Below are 13143 nucleotides of genomic sequence, written 5' to 3'. Positions count from 1 at the left end.
CGTTACCATGGTACCTCACCTCCTCTCTGGGGTGTGATGAGTGTGAAGGCATTCCCTACAGACCTCCTCTATGCCCAGCAGGCACTAGAGGGTGACTCAGGACCAACATTTAGCTAACATCCCTTATGTATATAGTAACACAACCCTCCATCTCTTCTTCAGAGGCTGACACATAAGGGGTAATATGTGACTTACTCCCTGGAGGTGATAGAGATAACACATTTTAATGGATTAATTCCCCTAGGGAAGTAGGCTACTGGTTCAGTATGGTATGGTCAGATATTGAGTAACTAGTTATTGTTTATTGTGTGTGGTTATTACAAAATTAATTTCCCTCTTATTCAATTGAGTCCATTGTGAGAGATCTACACATCATTTCATTGGGAACACTTTGTTTTAATATGACATGTGTTATTGAGTGGTTACAATGTCTCACTGTGTGTTTTGTCTTTCCTTCAATATCAGTTGAATAAATAATGACTGACAGTCCAGTGACAACACTATGATTCCCTCAGTTGATCTATTCTAAAGGGACACCTTAAATACATAAGGTTTGGCGGGGACCGGGGGAGCTGTTATGCAACAGGAATGCATGTCTCCAGAGAGAGAGGGGGTGGTAACAAAAAACTAAACGGGCTAGTGATACACCCTGAACCCTCTTTATCTAGCCTACACTTCTATTCCAGCTCACAGACACGTCTGACTGTCGCTACACGTAGGCTAGACTACATCAAATCATTAGCATACTCCTGCCATATACCTTACCTTGAAGGGTTAATTGTCAATGTAAATCTATTTGTGTTCCCCTGATCAGTTTGGTGAGTCCCAGTCCACAACAAGCCACGAATCAGAACAAAACAAGACTAAGTGTCAGATTATTCGGTGAGAACAGTCTTCTAACATACGGTTATATCCCAATATAGGGAATGTTGGTATTGTTGTTCATGCCTATTCAAGCATGTTGATGTCCATTGCCAGTCCTCCAACAGGCAGACTGCTAGGTTACTGCCTATAAAATACCTGATAGACTACAGTTCGAAAATTGATTGTAAACTTACCACCCAAAACTAAAACAAAGTAACAATTTGAACACCTCACTCTTATCTAGATACAATGTAGCCTAAAATAATGATAAACAGTGCCGTTGGTTGAACAACAATTACTTTTTCAAAATGTTACTACAACCAGAACTTGTTTGACAGTTGGCCAGTTGGAATGGCAGATAAAAGGCCGAATACTTGCCCATACCACATCCTTCTTCCGTGACAACAGTCATATCAACCCCCGACATTCTCTTACCTGCAAGACACCGTGATTTCAACTTTGGTGGCGGGTATGGAAGCATTGAGAGGGTCGAAATCTCCTATCGACGCCATGTTGACGAAGCTATTGCAGTTGTTCATGATGTGAAAATATTTTTGTCCAACCCCTTTTAGCAGCAAGAATCGGATAAACTACACTTCCTTCAGCGAAACGAGAATGAATGCATGTGGACGGAACGAAGAGGAATGCTCCGAGCAGGCTACTAGCGGTGGGGTGATGTCACTTCATAGGCTGACAGTCAGCGTCACCTACTAACGCTGCGAGAGGAATGTGCGCCTTGGACAAAAGAATGCCACAGATGCCCATCTGATAAATAGGCTACAATCATAACATACATTCATAAGAGACCAACAGTAAGGACACGATAAACAAGTCATCAAATAGGAGTTAGGCTAACCATGACCATGTCATGACTTATAATAACATCGATAATTATGACAGAGCGAGTGTGTGTGTGTGTGCGTGTGTGTAATAGGTCTTAAAGTGTTCAAAATTATATTCCCATCAGAATTTTCACGTCACCAGAAAAAGTAATTAGTGTTTACTATGTTTGGATAGAAGACATTTGTTCCTTGGGTGACTCATCATCTTCATTACACAGTATTTTTCAGGCCTGACCACCCCCTCCAAATATAGCTCACACACAGACTTTTCAGTAGCTGGTGAGAGAAACCATTACCACACCTTTAGGTAACCAGCCAGCACTCATCAATGAGTTACTGTAAGTGATGCCCAAATAGATCCTTTGAAATAAGTACATTCACATGCACGCACACACAAAACACACAGTCCTGTCGCAAATGCACACATGCACAGACGCACACACATAAAACCACACACACACACACACACAGAGAGAGAACGAGAGAGACAGAGACACACACAGTATACACTACTGTATAAACATGTGCATAAAACATGAAACAGCATCCATTTCCACTCATAGGTGTTAGGAATCCGGGTGAAAGTAACACGGTAGCCTATTTAACACATGACCCCACAGGTCAGGAGAAAAATAATTCCATGTGGAATTCCATGCCTCTGTATCCTCTAATGTTTTAAACAGTAGGCCTATTTCACTCTATTTAGTGGCGTGGATGTATGGCAACAGTCCTGCACTCTCAGACCAGGAGTAATTGACCCCCACTTGTATTGAGTGTCCTCCTACACATCCCTACAGAGCTGATTGAATATCATAAAACAGCCTCTCTATAAAACAGCCTATATTATCAGCTGCCCACTCAGCTGTAACAGCTCAATGTGTCAAAGATAGTGAGCCCACTGCAAAGTATATGGGCAATTCCATGGTAACGGAATAATTATTTGACTCCGTTTTTTTACTTTAAAATGTATGCCAAACAAAAAACATTGATTTCAAAGTTTAACAAACCATACAACTCTATGCACAAGGACTACTTTTAAAAATGTCCATTGAAAAATTTACAAAAACTAATTTAGTGGAAGAACTGTGCAGATGCAAACTTTGGTAACGGAATTATGGTAAAATCTCCCTCAGGTTTTTATGTGAACACGTTTTCCAAAAGTTATGACATGGCACCTTGAGTTTGAAAAAATATATTTAGGTTATTGAACTACCGTAAGTGAAGTGTATTTACACCCGGTAACGGAATTACGGTAACAGAATTACATCATGGTCTGTACTACACAGAAATGCATAATTATGGATATGATTGTCATTCTCCCCATGTTTCACAAGTTTGGACATCACAGCGCAGCACAGCAGAGCACAGTAGAGTACATTGCAGTACAATACAGCACAGCAGAGCAGAGTAGGGTAGAGTAGAGTTCAGTACAGTGCAGTAGGGTAAAGTACAGTGCAGTAGGGTAAAGTAGAGTACAGTACAGTAGAGTTCAGTACAGTACAGTATAGTTCAGTGCAGTACTGCTGTACTGTACTGTACTGTATTATACTCTACTTTTCTTTATGGTACTGTACTGTACTGTATTGTACTGGACTGTACTCTACTGTGCTTGACTCACTGTACTGTACTGAACTGTATTGTAATGTACTGTACTCTACTTACTGTAATGTATACTGTACTGTACTGTGCTATCCAAACTTGTGAAACACCAAATTTGTGAAACACACGTCTATGATAGGTTCAGATTTGGTCCAGTCATGTCCGTCTGTGGACATTAACATCAAGGCCAGGGTGGACTGATTAAATTTCAACTGCTTTTTAACGTCCATGGACGTCCGGTGTTGGTCGGTGCTCAGTGGGTGAGGATGCTGGTTACAGTAAATGGAAAGAGAGGTGGCTGATGGGTAGGTGTCAGTAAGAGCTGGGAGAGGTGACATTAACTGGAGAGTGAGAGACAAAGGCAGATAGAGAGAGAGAGGTGAGGGAGGGGTTGTCCAGACTGTTTTAACACGTGACAGAAAGAGAAAGAAAACAGTTATGAGCTGAACATAACAGTATGCCAGTGGAAGGGAGGACAGTAGCAGGGGACCCAACTGTAGTTTTTGACTATTATGATTTCCCATTGTAGCCAATTCAGTTGCAGTAATTTTGTTAGTGATTTTTGGGTAATTCTGTTACCAATTTGATAACCGAGTTATGAGTTTTAATATCTTAATAATTCATTAAAAAATTGATATCAGTAAAATCACTTTAATTAATTGGTAAGTCTACCATTGCTTGTTATTTCTGTGAACGTTCATTATCCTCCCTCCTCATGAGGGAGAGAAATTAGAAAATATCTTAAAGATATGTATGTGGGTTTTTGGTAATGGAATTACAAGGCACAAGGCAATATTTCTTAAACTTACAGAAGGTAAACAATTTCTCCAAAACTAAATATAAGTGTTGATATTAGTTGGCAGGGGTCTTTACGTCAACATTATTGTGTTTTGATGTATTTCTGATACCTTTTAAAAGACTTTTTCTGGTAAATGTTTTCTAAGACCCCGTTTCCATCTGTTTATCCAGAAATCAAAGCCTTTAATTATGCCACATTTTTAAGATGGAAAATGGTTGAAAAATGTATCTATGCCTTAATTTCCCAAAAACATAGACTCTTTCATTTGACACCCAATTTGATATGCTCCTATGAACTTCACATGTTGGTGCTCATGGGTTCTTTTAGATGGAAATGCCCGTATGTAATTAATACAATACTCCTCATCATAACCCATGATCTGTGTACTGAGGGGCAGGATATCTCCTCTCTTCCCTGACATTTCTTCCCCTATTCCTCTCATCCCTCGCTCCATCCTCCCATCCTCTCATCATCCTCTCCATCCTCCCCCAGCAGATGCCAGGAAACTCACTCTGGCTGTGTCCGAAATGGCACATTATTCCCTGTATGTGAAGTAATCATTGTTGTGTTTGGTATTGACCCTCACACTGTTTCTCAGTCTAATCAAGCTATCTTACTCCCTCTCCTACCCTATCTTGGTCAACCCTTTATTCCAAAGCCAAATTATACAAACTGTGACTCAACAGGGAAATAAAGAGTATTGTAGAAATATCACTGAAGGGAGGGATGTTTCAAGCAATGATTCACAGGATCAATATGATCACACACACACACACACCCACACACACACACACACACACACACCAAGAGAGATTGGATGAATGTAGCCAGTCACATAATCCCTATGACAAATTCATAAGCCTAAAAATACTATCAGTCTCTGGCTACAATGGCCGCATCCCAAATGGCACCCCATTCCCTATACTGTATAGTGCACTACTTTTGACCAGAGTATGGACCCTGGTCAAAAGTAGTGCACTAGACAGGGAATAGGATACCTATTTACCATACACCTCAGCTCTTTTCCATCCGGTATAAAAGATATGAAACCAGGTTCAGAAAAGCACAGAAGCCCCCTGTCAAACCCATATAGGTTGAGCTAAAAATAACCCCAGACAGGAACTCTTATCCCACATAGCCGTTATTGAGGTCGGTCTGTACATTGATTTATTATGAAACTGTAAGAGTACCGTCTGGGTCCTGGTGTTATCTTGGGATAAAGTATGTTAGAAATATGAGAAACCGAGAACAGACCAAGAAACCCTTTCAGAATATGCTGACAGTGCAGTAAGAATCATGGTTATTTTAAGAACTCTGATGTTCAGCGTTTTAAAATTGAAATAATGATTGATAGAGAAATAATGCATTGTTGAGACCAATAAACTATGTAAAGATTGTGCTGACAGTGAAGTAAGAATCATGGTTATTTTAGGAACACTGAATTTACTCTATATGGATGGACAACATTGTATTAAATATACAGTAGCTTGTGGTGTTTGGACCAGTGTTTAAAAATGGAACTAGTCCGTGGTACAGAAGTAATGCAGTGCTCAAGGTGCAAGAGATTGTTTTGGTCTTAATGTACACATGAAACTCTGATGCTCTAATTGTTGTACATTAAATACTGATTCATTCCCATCACTTCTCTTCTTCAGGGGATGTATGGAACTAAGTAAAGGAACATGATGATTCCACCTGCAGTGCTATCAAAAGGAGAAAGAAGCTAATGGAAAAAACAAGGATGTCATCATAGTTCCCCCTCAATAAATGTATACACTGTTGGTCACCTGTGTGCCTACGTGACCAGTGACCCATGATGACCCCACATCAAGGGTCGCTGGTCACATGCATAGGTAGGCACACAGGTGACCATGCAGGAAGTGGGAATTCACAGGTATGGAGAGCATACTGTATAGTCCATGCTCACCGTTTATACCTTGGAGTTATGATATGTGCCTTTGGTCTACCTTTATGGAATTCTTTGTTGCAAACAAATTAGCAAAAGACCCAACCAAAGATCTACGTTTAGAAAGGAGGTTGTTTTGCATGCGTTTATGAAATTTTGCAATCCCACCTGTGCTATCAGGAATTGACTACAAAAGTAAGAATACCTGTCGAGGAGATTGGTTCATGGACATTGGATGGAATCGTTTTCCTGCAACAGATTCAAACTGCCACGGACTGAATATCTACCGAAGAACAGGAGGAAGGAAAACAAATCTCCCGTGCCAAAGTTCTCTGTTTTGAAACCGTGTCATGTTTCCTAATGTGATACTGTATTATACTGCCACCAGTTGGTGGCATCATGGCAACACACATCTCCATGTTGAACGATATACCAATTCATGTTATTTTTGACAGATCACATTTATTTCCACACTGCATCTGACATTAGAATCACTAAAAAGTCGGAATTTGTGCACAAGATGTCCAGGAGGAAAAAAAACAGATTCTTATTTACATAAAGTGTCATCCCAATCTAGGGATCCTGGGCCAGTCCACACAAATTAGGTTGTGATACTGTACTATCTACAGTATAAGACTGACAGGCACTGATATTAACACACACCTCTATGTTTTGTTCTATTCTGTTCAGCCTGTTCCTGAATCAGATTGGGGGAAGGACATACGTGGGCACAGGAAAACTCACTCAGATTTTTTATTACTAGGTATTCCTGCACAATTGGAGCTACAAAACACAAGCATTTCGCTGCACCTGCGATAACATCTGCAAATCTGTGTAGGCAACCAATACACGTTGAGTTGATTTAAGATGTGCACAGGTGACCTCACTTTACCTGGGCTCTGAAATGATTGACGCAGGCCATTGGATACAACATGAATTGGAAGCTCAGAACTTTGGAGGTTTCAAAGTCACCAGGAAAACACACATGAATACAAAAATGTTGACAGAAAATTAAAGATCAAATCACTTTTTGTAGTTTGAGGTTTGAATGTACCTGTAGGATACAAAGAGAGTAAGACTACTGCAGAGGTACTGTACTGTACACAGGCAAGTACAACGGAATGCATTGGCTAAAGATACTCTCATAACAGCCCGTTGACTAACACAGAGAAGGTTTGTACTTTGGTCACACACAATCTGCAGGTAACGACATTAAAAGCAATGAGGCATCCCTATTCCTCACTGAGGCTATATGAGTCTCCCATAGGGTTTGGCAGTAACAGCTGCTTTAAGACCAACCTCCATAGGGCCTTTATTTAGAAGACATCCCCCCTCCCGACACAGAGAGATGATTCCACGCACTGTAGCGGAAGATTCCTCTATGACATGTATAGAGAGGATACAGCATGAGACAGAACCATGGGCATTTCACTGGAGTTTTTCTTCAGGTGAATACCATGACCGTTGTGCTACTCTCCTCCAGCCTTGTTGAGTGAATGTCTTACGTTGGTGAACTCAATGGGTGTGTCTGGGCTGGTCATCTGCCCTGTGACAGTCTTGGAGGGCCTCCATCCATGGATCATTGTGCAGAGCAGCAGCAAATACATTGAGTAGTAGATACACAGAGCAGCAATAGATCCATAGGGCTGTAGTAGATCCAGAGTGATCTAGTAGATCCACAGAGCTGTGTCTAGTCACAGTCCAGAGGTCTCCTTCTCAGTGTCAGTGGATCCCTTCCTCCAAAGAACCCTTTGCTTGCCAAATCTTCACTGTCCGGTCACTGTCACACAAGAAAGAACATGACATCGCTGGATCAACATGTGTATCAGAGGTTTGATTATCTTTCTCTTAGGTTAAACTATGACTTTGTTATTATAGTAACAGTGGGTTGATTTACTCAGAGGGTTAGGGTCAGGGTATGATCAGGATCATGGTCAAAGTTAGGAGATATATTCTCTGTGAGACATATAGTTGAAGTCGGAAGTTTACATACACATTTAAACTCTGTTTTTCACAATTCCTGACATTTAATCCTAGTATAAATTCCCTGTCTTAGGTCAGTTAGGATCACCACTTTATTTTAAGAATGTGAAATGTCAGAATAATAGTAGAGAGAATGATTTATTTCAGCTTTTATTTATTTAATCACATTCCCAGTGGGTCAGAAGTTTTCATACACTCAAATAGTATTTGGTAGCATTGCCTTTAAATGGTTTAACTTCGGTCAAACGTTTCGGGTAGCCTTCCACAAGCTTCCCACAATAAGTTGGGTGAATGTTGGCCCATTCCTCCTGACAGAGCTGGTGTAACTGAGTCAGGTTTGTAGGCATCCTTGCTCGCACAAGCCTTTTCAGTTCTGCCCACAAATGTTCTATAGGATTGAGGTCAGGGCTTTGTGATGGCCACTCCAATAGTTTGACTTTGTTGTCCTTAAGACATTTTGCCACAACTTTGGAAGTAAGCTTGGGGTCATTGTCCATTTGCGACCAAGCTTTAACTTCCTGACTGATATCTTGAGATGTTGCTTCAATATATCCACATAATTTTCCTTCCTCATGATGCTATCTACTTTGTGAAGTGCACCAGTCCCTCCAGCATGATGCTGCCACCCCCGTGCTTCACGGTTGGGATGATGTTCTTCGGCTTGCAAGCATCCCCCTTTTTCCTCCAAACATAACGATGGTCATTATGGTCAAACAGTTCTATTTTTTTTTCATCAGACCAGAGAACATTTCTCCAAAAAGACATTTGTGGAGTGGTTGGAAAAACAAGTTTTAATGACTCCAATCTAAGTGTATGTAAACTTCCGACTTCAACTGTAGCTGTAGACTCTTATGGCATTCAAGGGTCATGTTAGGGTTAGGCGTTAAACTCACTCTGAGGCAGTGAATAGCTGGCTGCTGTTGGTAGCCAGTCCGTTAACAGGGCTGTCGTGTCCCCTCAGGTCTCCTAACGGTGCCAGGGTATCAGCGTGCCACAGCTTCAGCAGACCTCCCCTGTCTGCACTCAGCACCACCGGGCACCCTGGCACCACACCCAGCGCACTTACCCAGTCAGAGTGGGCACTCGCCACCTGCTGTGGAGGAAGCAGGTATGCACTAGGTCAAAACAGGGCTACAAACAGTTGAAAAAGAACTCCTTGGGGCCAATACATTTTGTTTACTATCACTACTGGTCTTACAATGATGATAATGTTGCAGCTAGCAAAAGCAATTCAACAAAACAAGATCTGATGCTTACAAAGCAACATGCAATGTGAAAATCACAGCTATCAGCTCATTGTATGTTTTTGAGAGCCTTGTCTCTCTTTCAGGTACTAGCAGTACAGTATATACAGCTAGTGTCCAGTATGTCTTACCTGTACTAGTCGTTTGCGGGACAGGTCCCACTTCTTGATGCAGTAGTCTCTGGAGGTGCTGTAGAGGCTGTCCCCCTGAACAGCCAGAGAGACTATACCCTCCTTGTGTGGTGGCTCAAAGTTGTGACAGGACACAATGCTGCCCTGGACACCCTCCGTCACCTCAAACATCTTCAGGGTGTGGTCCTTGGACCCCGTTAGGACCACGTCTTGACCGTTGCCCATCTGGTCGACGGTCAGACACAAGACCGGACCCAGGTGACCCGTCAGTTTCCCAGTAGACACAAACCTAGAGCAAGGTCAAGGTTCAAGGGTCAGGGAGAGTTCAAATCTAGGACTCTTTGGTACAACTAAAAATCATACTTGGGAGTAATGATGAGCATTCACTATCTATATTTTCTACACTGTGCCTGTTTCAGCACCTGTGCCTGTTTTGGTGTACGCAATTCTTCTCCTTCTACCATTATTTTGTGCCACCTCCAGTACTTACTTTAACTAAACAAGATATTCAACTACTCTTGGTGGAAAAAACAAGGCTTTTTCGGCCTTCATTCTTACTTCCTGAGGTCCCACATGCGGACTGAGTTGCCAGAGGCGGAGTAGAGGTAGGATCCCGTAATGTTCAGAGAAATCTGATTGATCTGGTTCTCTCCTGGAGGGATGGACAGGGACCTGAGAGACACACAGCTGTCCCCTGTACTCACCTGGCCCGACGACCTGCGACACACACACACATACACACGCAGTCAATAACATGTCAACGGGAATGACATTGTGTAAAAGTACTTTTTTCAAGTAGCAAATTAAGAATCTGAAATTCCATGGGCTGTGTTGGAATGTGCTAGAATCTCCTAGAATGTGTTGAAAAAGGAACTGGCAAGCTCAACTCCAACTTTTGACATAACAAAGGTCTTCGGTTTATTACTAGAGGTGTATCAAATCAAATCAAATTTGATTGGCCACATGCGCCGAATACAACAGGTGCAGACATAACAGTGAAATGCTTACTTACAGCCCTTAACCAACAGTGCATTTATTTTTAATAAAAAAGTAAAATAAAACAACAAAAAAGTGTTGAGAAAAAAAGAGCAGAAGTAAAAAAAATAACAGTAGGGAGGCTATATATACAGGGGGGTACCGGTGCAGAGTCAATGTGCGGGGGCACCGGCTAGTTGAGGTAGTTGAAGTAATATGTACATGTGGGTAGAGTTAAAGTGACTATGCATAAATAATTAACAGAGTAGCAGCAGCCTAAAAAGATGGGGTGGGGGGGGCAGTGCAAATAGTCTGGGTAGCCATGATTAGCTGTTCAGGAGACTTATGGCTTGGGGGTAGAAGTTTTTGAGAAGTCTTTTGGACCTAGACTTGGCACTCCGGTACCGCTTGCCGTGCGGTAGCAGAGCAAACAGTCTATGACTAGGGTGGCTGGAGTCTTTGACAATTTTGAGGGCTTTCCTCTGACACCGCCTGGTATAGAGGCCCTGGATGGCAGGAAGCTTGGCCCCAGTGATGTATTGGGCCTTACGCACTACCCTCTGTAGTGCCTTGCAGAGGCCAAGCAGTTGCCATACCAGGCGGTGATGCAACCAGTCAGGATGCTCTCGATGGTGCAGCTGTATAATTTTTTGAGGATCTGAGGACCCATGCCAAATCTTTTCAGTCTCCTGAGGGGGAATAGGCTTTGTCGTGCCCTCTTCACGACTGTCTTGGTGTGTTTGGACCATGATAGTTCGTTGGTGATGTGGACACCAAGGAACTTGAAGCTCTCAACCTGTTCCACTACAGCCCCATCGATGAGAATGGGGGCGTGCTCAGTCCTCTTTTTTTTCCTGTAGTCCACAATCATCTCCTTTGTCTTGGTCACGTTGAGGGAGAGGTTGTTATCCTGGCACCACACGGCCAGGTCTCTGACCTCCTCCCTATAGGTTGTCTCATCGTTGTCGGTGATCAGGCCTACCACTGTTGTGTCGTCGGCAAACTTAATGATGGTGTTGGAGTCGTGCCTGGCCGTGCAGTCATGGGTGAACAGGGAGTACAGGAGGGACTGAGCACGCACCCCTGAGGGGCCCCCGTGTTGAGGATCAGTGTGACAGATGTGTTGTTACCTACCCTTACCACCTGGGGGCGGCCCGTCAGGAAGTCCAGGATCCAGTTGCAGAGGGAGGTGTTTAGTCCCAGGATCCTTAGCTTAGTGATGAGCTTTGAGGGCACTATGGTGTTGAATGCTGAGCTGTAGTCAATGAATAGCATTCTCACGTAGGTGTTCCTCTTGTCCAGGTGGGAAAGGGCAGTGTGGAGTGCAATAGAGATTGCATCATCTGTGGATCTGTTGGGGCGGTATGCAAATTGGAGTGGTTCTAGGTTTTCTGGGATAATGGTGTTGATGTGAGCCATGACCAGCCTTTCAAAGCACTTCATGGCTACAGACGTCAGTGCTACGGGTCGGTAGTCATTTAGGCAGGTTATCTTAGTGTCCTTGGGCATGGGGACTATGGTGGTCTGCTTGAAACATGTTGGTATTACAGACTCAGTCAGGGACATGTTGAAAATGTCAGTGAAGACACTTGCCAGTTGGTCAGCACATGCTCAGAGTACACGTCCTGGTAATCCGTCTGGCCCTGCGGCCTTGTGAATGTTGACCTGCTTAAAAGTCTTACTCACATCGGCTACGGAGAGCGTGATCACATAGTCATCCGGAACAGCTGGTGCTCTCATGCATGCTTCAGTGTTGCAACAGTATATAAATACAGTTGGTGTTTGTATATATATACAGTGGGGAGAACAAGTATTTGATACACTGCCGATTTTGCAGGTTTTCCTACTTACAAAGCATGTAGAGGTCTGTAATTTGTATCATAGGTACACTTCAACTGTGAGAGACGGAATCTAAAACAAAAATCCAGAAAATCACATTGTATGAGTTTTAAGTAATTAATTTGCATTTTATTGCATGACTTAAGTATTTGATCACCAACCAACCAGTAAGAATTCCGGCTCTCACAGACTTGTTAGTTTTTCTTTAAGAAGCCCTCCTGTTCTCCACTCATTACCTGTATTAACTGCACCTGTTTGAACTCTTTACCTGTATAAAAGACACCTGTCCACACACTCAATCAAACAGACTCCAACCTCTCCACAATGGCCAAGACCAGAGAGCTGTGTAAGGACATCAGGGATAAAATTGTAGACCTGCACAAGGCTGGGATGGGCTACAGGACAATAGGCAAGCAGCTTGGTGAGAAGGCAACAACTGTTGGCGCAATTATTAGAAAATGGAAGAAGTTCAAGATGACGGTCAATCACCCTCGGTCTGGAGCTCCATGCAAGATCTCACCTCGTGGGGCATCAATGATCATGAGGAAGGTGAGGGATCAGCCCAGAACTACACGGCAGGACCTGGTCAATGACCTGAAGAGAGCTGGGACCACAGTCTCAAAGAAAACCATTAGTAACACACTACGCCGTCATGGATTAAAATCCTGCAGTGCACGCAAGGTCCCCCTGCTCAAGCCAGCGCATGTCCAGGCCCATCTGAAGTTTGCCAATGACCATCTGGATGATCCAGAGGAGGAATGGGAGAAGGTCATGTGGTCTGATGAGACAAAAATAGAGCTTTTTGGTCTAAACTCCACTCACCGTGTTTGGAGGAAGAAGAAGGATGAGTACAACCCCAAGAACACCATCCCAACCGTGAAGCATGGAGGTGGAAACATCATTCTTTGGGGATGCTTTTCTGCAAAGGGGACAGGACGACTGCACTGTATTGAGGGGAGGA

The 13143-nt window shown here is 43.0% G+C and overlaps 2 protein-coding genes across 2 annotated transcripts in view; both read right to left on the bottom strand.

Annotated features, from left to right (window-relative positions):
* The window catches only part of LOC311129132 (copine-8-like), a 126634-nt gene extending 125153 nt beyond the window's left edge, over positions 1-1481 (bottom strand). The window contains exon 1 of the mRNA XM_084161424.1: positions 1300-1481. Within this exon, the coding sequence (XP_084017550.1) occupies positions 1300-1403 (104 nt within the window). The 5' untranslated portion in view covers positions 1404-1481. The remainder of the gene's footprint in view (positions 1-1299) is intronic.
* A 4971-nt stretch (positions 1482-6452) lies between these two features.
* The window catches only part of LOC311130006 (kinesin-like protein KIF21A), a 39957-nt gene continuing 33266 nt past the window's right edge, over positions 6453-13143 (bottom strand). Inside the window, exons 30-33 of the mRNA XM_084162598.1 lie at positions 9927-10085; positions 9369-9657; positions 8887-9086; positions 6453-7790 (exon numbers count right to left, since the gene is read on the bottom strand). Of these exons, the coding sequence (XP_084018724.1) occupies positions 7733-7790; positions 8887-9086; positions 9369-9657; positions 9927-10085 (706 nt within the window). The 3' untranslated portion in view covers positions 6453-7732. The remainder of the gene's footprint in view (positions 7791-8886; positions 9087-9368; positions 9658-9926; positions 10086-13143) is intronic.

The sequence above is a fragment of the Coregonus lavaretus genome (assembly GCF_964263955.1).
Source record: "Coregonus lavaretus genome assembly, chromosome: 5".
NCBI lineage: Eukaryota > Metazoa > Chordata > Actinopteri > Salmoniformes > Salmonidae > Coregonus > Coregonus lavaretus.
This window is presented reverse-complemented; position numbering and strand designations above follow the sequence as displayed.